Here is a 6298-nt window from a genome sequence, read left to right on the forward strand (position 1 = left end):
GTGAACGAGATTGCTCGCGATCTTGCAGACCTTGAGGTGAAGGTCAAATAAAAAGTTTTGGCATCATGGCGGCTCGAAGGCTTGCAGTGTCAGCTGTGGACTGGACTGCTTTTAAGCAGCGTGTTCCTCCAAGACAGCAAGAATTTTTCAAGGCATTTAAATCTAAGAATGATAATTTTGTCAATAGGTAATTTTTTTTAAGTTATTTGTTTTCTGCTTTTACCAATTCCGTGTTTGCCTGTCAATGTCACTAGCCGAAACCTAGGACGGCAGGTGTAAATGATTTTCTAGTTATTTGCTGTTTCGTCTCTTCACCTTTGAAATTTTATACTTATGTTTTTCGTTTGATGATCTTCAATGTTTTTATACATTGGCATGCTTTAATAGATTTTTCTAAGTGTATAATAGCGTCTGTATTTATTTTATTAATTTTTTAAGATAAGCATGGTCGAGCGTCTCTACATTTCAGGGTCGTATTACTTGTATTAGTCTCTTATCTACTAGGTAGGGCTTAACAAAGTGTCGGAATATGAGACAGCCTTTGCTGCTGAGGGAGAGGGGTGAACGGGGAGGAAAATCTATATTGATATTAACACTTACACCAGTCCACATTAATGCAGATAAAATTAATAATTATTGAACAGTTTTTAAAATTGATGAATGGACAGGATGTGAGGATAAAGATACAACACTATCCAGGTTTTTACCTTACTTTGACCTGAAAGGTATTTACCACCAACTCTGCAAGCTGGGATTTTATTGTCAAGTTGCAATCTGTTACATCATTTAAGTCGAGCTTGTTCATGTGAGGTATAGCAAAATAGTAAAACACTTGTCCCCTTGATGTTCCTTCTACATTGATTTTTGGAAATGGGGAGATGACATTTTCAGTGAAAGGGGAAATTGTGTTGGTGCCACTCGCTCTTTTGTTTACCATCAAAATTGACAGTGCATAGGATTCTGGACTAGCAAGGTTTGCATGTCTCTACTCTGTTTTGAATAGATCACTGGGTTCCAGGATCTCTGAGGAAATCAGGGCAGCCAAACAAAAGTGGCATCAAGTGGAAGTCTGATACTTGATACATTGCTAGATGTTTAAAGAGAACAAAAAGCTAATCAAGAGTGTCATCACTAAATATTATCAACATTGCAGTTTGCAGGCATTTTCTACCACAGAACATTTTTCTTGGCTCCACCTGTTCTTCCCCATGACCCCAACGTCCTGTCTGAAATTTTTCTTTTACAATATCAGCTGCATGTAGTCAGGGTCAGACAGTGGTTATTTTATAACTTCTTTGGATCAGCCTTGATATGCTTTCAGCCAGTCTCTATTGATCAGGTGCAGTGATTTATTACTAATGTCACCATCAAAGCATAGGCTAGATCCACTGCCAGTGGTTCTTCTTGCTGGGTTCCTATTAAGCTTTTGCCAACCATTACTGACATCAACATTTCTATGTCCAACGGAATTGTCCCAAACTGCTTCGGTGCAGCTACTTGTACCCACTTCTTAAGTTTGACCTTGATACTAAGGAGCTTAACCACTGTCCCATTTCTAATCTTACCTTTTTGTCCAAGCTGCTAGAATGTGTAATCCAGCAATACCCACCACTGGCTGTACTGCCTACCATCCCCCATCACAGTACATATACAACTCTCCTCCGACTACTATCTTTTGCACTGCTGAAAACAGTCTAGTTTTGGCGTTTATCATCCATGACTTGTTTGATATGTATGATCGTCACATTCTGGTTAGTCAACTGTTTTTTTGTTTTTCATTCAGCATGCAGGTGTTTCATGGTTCCAGAACAACCCCCATGATTGATCTTAGACCAATAGATGGTGCAGATTTGATCGAGTTTTAGCTGCTGCCATCATAATAATAATAAAGTTTATTTATAGAGCGCTTTAGCCCACCATCAAAAGTTAGCTCAAAATGCTTGATGAAAATATACAGAATAATAACAGTACATACATGGATGCACACAACAGAACATGCAAACATTTCTACAGAATGCCATATGGGAGGATGAAAGATATGTAGTCTGTATTTGCTCCCAGCTTGCTCAAACCAGTTGAAAAACTGTAAGCAAGGCTACAAATGCTCTTATCCACACATTTCCATTAAAGTCAAAGGTGCGTTATCCCAGCCTGTTGGGTAAGCTCAAGGTGTTTTATAGTAGGTTGTGTGAATAACAATAACACTACTCTTTTTCTGTATATAATTTGTGTGTGAGAGAGAGCAGGACAAAGTCCCTGGCATAGATGGTATCAGAAAAGCACTAAATTTATAATTACAAGAAATATTACCAGTGCATTTAAAATAATTGATGCATATTGCTGGTTATGGAATTCGCATACTCTTGTGCTCAAGTGTTTAAAACTATATACAAGATAGTTATAGATATGTAATAGTACTGCCATGTCCTTTTAATAATTTTTGCTGGATATCCATAGTTAAAATTTATCCATCACTTTACAGAGTTCACCAGTATCCAGCAGACCTGCCCAAAATTGACTTCAGTTATTATAAAGGCAAACTTCCTTTCCCAGCACTTGTTGATGAGTTTCAGAAGGGAGTAAGTAAATGAAATAACAAACTCAAGTATTTTTAACTGTAAATTTTATTTGCATGTTAATTTATGTATGATGCTGAAAGGAACAAAATAAATTTCTTGAGTGATCTGTCAGTTTACCAGACGTACAATACTGGTTGTCTAATTGTAGATTAAAATATTAGATTGCGAAGACTTATTACAGTGTGCATTATTGAATAAACAGCAAATTGTATTTTCGAATCAAGTGTCAGTCACCACTGCTTTATTTCATGCATGTGTGTGATGAGAAAAGTGGATTATCACAAACTGTCCCAACTATTTACACAAAATCAGAATACTTCAAGTAAAGCTGAAGTGAATCTATGTGAATGTATGCATATGGTTAAGATTGTTTTATAGTTTTATATACTTATTAATCCTTTGGTAGCATTGGAGTTTCTTTGTATGATTAGAATACTTTTTTCTAACCAGGATCTTTACAATTAGTAAGTTTTATTACATGTATTTCAAAGAGAGCTTTCTGTAGTCCAGTAAATGCCTTGAGTGCCACGAAGCTAGCTCAGGTATGATGTGGCAAAAATAGAATAAAGGCATTTTCTTGCCTGAGTTGTCTTGTCATTATCATCTGACATTTGAGTTCACTGTTCTTAAGGATGGAAATAGCATTGTAAAATACTTTGCTTTTATCAGGATGACACATATTTCATTACAGTTATTTAGGGTATAAAGGATCATCTAACTTTGATTAAAAGCAGGTGTGTGACACAAATACTCTTCAACTTCAGTGTTAAAACTACAGTGTGTTTAGCATATTTCCTCCCCCCACCATTACCACCACCTCCAACTTCCCTTTTTGCATTAGACACCATGCACTACAAGGGCTTGAGACATCTGTCAGAATTTAATTCACATTTAGTTGATCTTTTATGTTTTTAACCCCATTTTCATACTTTGCTAGCCATCAGTTTAAGAAAGGTAGGTCATAATAAGTGGTCTACTGTTCCAAATGTATACAGCTGCCATGCTGCTCTGATTTGAGTCTGTTAATGTATGCAATTTTTGTGTAGAAATGTTGAAGGATTGTTTGAATAAATCAGTCCTAAACATGTATGCTGTGCAATCTGTTGGTTATTTAGATGTTAAATGAAAATACCTGTATTTTGCAGTATGAAAATGTGAGCATACCCTACCCTACTGACAAAAGTAACACAGTTCGAGAGATTGAAAACCAGGAAAAAGAGGCTGTAAGTTGACATTGTGTGTCTTTATTTTGGTAAATTCTATAATAACCCTTAACAAAGTGTTTTTTAAACGTAATATAATAACAGAAAAACACAATGGTCATGTGAGAAAAGGGTGCATTGTTCATATATTCTAAATTGCAAGTTCAATAGAAACTTATAAATTTTATACACTTGCAGTATGGATTTGTCTTGCAATTTTTCAGCTTGAAGTTAGCAAGAAGTTCAGAGCTGAGAGACAGCAGGAAATTGATGATGCTAAGCTGGTGGTAAGTAATGTTCAAGACAAGTAGATGGGCCAAAACATTGCTAGAAAATGATTTTTTACTTCATTTATCCTACATTGAGAGTCTCATCACATTTTCTTTCATCTCTTGGTTCTAGAACCAAGCAGAGGGACTTAGCAGTCTTAAAGGTCAACATGAGCGCTCAGTGAAAATTGTTGGAAAATCCTCTATCACAAAAATGTTTTTCTCTGGATTTGTCATGAAATATGATGAAAGGGTAGTATTTCTAAAAGTAATGTAGTATGCATGAGCTGAATTTGAAGAGGAAATAGGCAATCCTTGGTAAGAGAAAACAGATCAGGACACAATGTGCTGTTGCTGAATGTCTTCAACACTCAGATGGAGGGAGTTGTACTCATTGTCATTTCCTACAGATACTGGCTAAAACAGCAGTGGATTAACGTTGATCAGACATTTTAAGTACAGATCTCTGCTTTGTTCAGACATGCCGTGTGAACTTCTTCCCCACACTATACTCAATAATTTGCTCAAAAAATTTCAAAAGCAATATAAGTACAGGCAAGTATTGGGATTTAGTAAATAAAATCAAGAGATCTTCTTCCTTTAGCAGTGCCAACTATACTAAACCATAAGCTGTTAAAACCAACCAAGATTGCTGGTAAAAATTCTTAAAGATCAGATGTGTCTCACCACATAGGCAATATTAACACTTTCTGCACCGTTCTGGTCATCCTATTGTCAAATAGAAGTGACCAGACTTGACATAATAACAAAAATCTGCCATTTCATTTTCCTGGCCAAAAGGGAAAAAAAATCTTTTTGAACACGATAACTTGAGTGATGCTTCTTCATTTGGCTTGAAGACATGCAGAGATTTACTGAACTAGCCACCTTTGCTGTTACAAATGCTATTTGTATAAAAGAGAGCTCTCCAATGGAGAAGAGTAATTTTCTTCCACGTTCCTAGTAACAGGTGAGAATGCAAATGTTTAAAGGCTTATATCTTGAAAATTAAGCATAATTATGTTTTGGGAATTATTATTTGAAAACGAACTTAACCCAATTATAAAGAAAAAAAATGTTGCACTTGTGTTGGCAAGTAATCAGCAAAGCCTTTGGAAGACATCCTTGCTATTCCTGAACATGTGTTGTCATGAGTTCTCCCTCTGTCTGGCTGCAGATATGCGGTGCCTGCTTGTGTATGTATTGTCACAACTCAGTTCATTCCATGTGCCATACTCCTGATAAATTCTATATTCTATGATGTGTTAGCAATAGATGAAGTGAACCCTAATGCAGTGTACCATCTGTTGCTCTGTATGTGTGTAATAATTACCCACTGTAATTAGCATGTAAAATTAGCAAGAGCATGAGCACCAATAAATCTTACCTGTGATAGCCCTTATGGATTAATAAAATTGTATTTAATGAGACACTGAAACATCTGTCTTATTTTACAATTTTTGTGATTCAGCTCTTAACAGCAAAAAGTCTGCAATTGTTGCTTAAACCATTTTGTGTGCAAGTGTTATAAATAATATTTGTGGTCTGCCAGTCACCGGATTTTCAGAGATTGGAAAAGGCAGCAGGATGGTTGGACAATCCCTTCTATATGCTACTCTCGTCAACCAGTTTAACAGTTCATCAAATAAGGGCCGTGGGACTTTATGATAATTACGAAAGTGATCAAGTCTTTAATTAATATTTGTGGCATGACATCTATGTTTTTGTGGTCTGTGGATGCACGTAGTAGAACTAGATCATAAAGAACTTGGCTTGGCAAAGAAAACGTGTGTATTAAAAACAGGGCAGGAGGGAAGAATTATGAGTATTTTATTGTGTCTATTGTTTCAGTTGTCAAAGATTGACAGCCTGCCCAAGCCAGATGAGATGACAATGGAAATGTATGCCTACTACTTTCCGGAAAAAGCTATCAATCCTCAGCGCCCAACTTTCTGGCCACACATTCCCAAGATGCAACCTGGCCACCCAGACAGCCACCTCATATAATGCAACTTGTTTCGTGATGGCATGACTGCTAGACTTGTGTTTCAGAAAAAAGTGTATTTGCAAAGCTGATTTTGTTCTTTGTGAAGCTGATAGACATGTCAAAAGAACTGTAGCTCAATATCTCCATTTTCTGTTGAATAAAATAGCCTTGGTTGACATCTGCACTGTACAAGAGAAAAATTATGGAGATAGTGAAATAAAGACTGATAAACAATTGAGTCCATTTTCATGTTTCAAAAAT

General features: G+C 36.3%; 1 protein-coding gene across 1 annotated transcript; it reads left to right on the forward strand.

Moving 5' to 3' along the window:
• The first annotated feature begins 29 nt into the window (after positions 1-29).
• On the forward strand, positions 30-6272 carry LOC112575463 (ATP synthase subunit d, mitochondrial-like). Its single transcript, XM_025257348.1, has 5 exons — positions 30-187; positions 2483-2579; positions 3725-3802; positions 4006-4068; positions 5902-6272. Exons 1-5 carry the CDS (start codon positions 66-68, stop codon positions 6055-6057), a joined length of 516 nt encoding a protein of 171 aa, XP_025113133.1. The 5' UTR covers positions 30-65; the 3' UTR covers positions 6058-6272.
• The last annotated feature ends 26 nt before the right edge of the window (positions 6273-6298 follow it).

Source organism: Pomacea canaliculata, linkage group LG1, assembly GCF_003073045.1.
Source record: "Pomacea canaliculata isolate SZHN2017 linkage group LG1, ASM307304v1, whole genome shotgun sequence".
Taxonomy (NCBI): domain Eukaryota; kingdom Metazoa; phylum Mollusca; class Gastropoda; order Architaenioglossa; family Ampullariidae; genus Pomacea; species Pomacea canaliculata.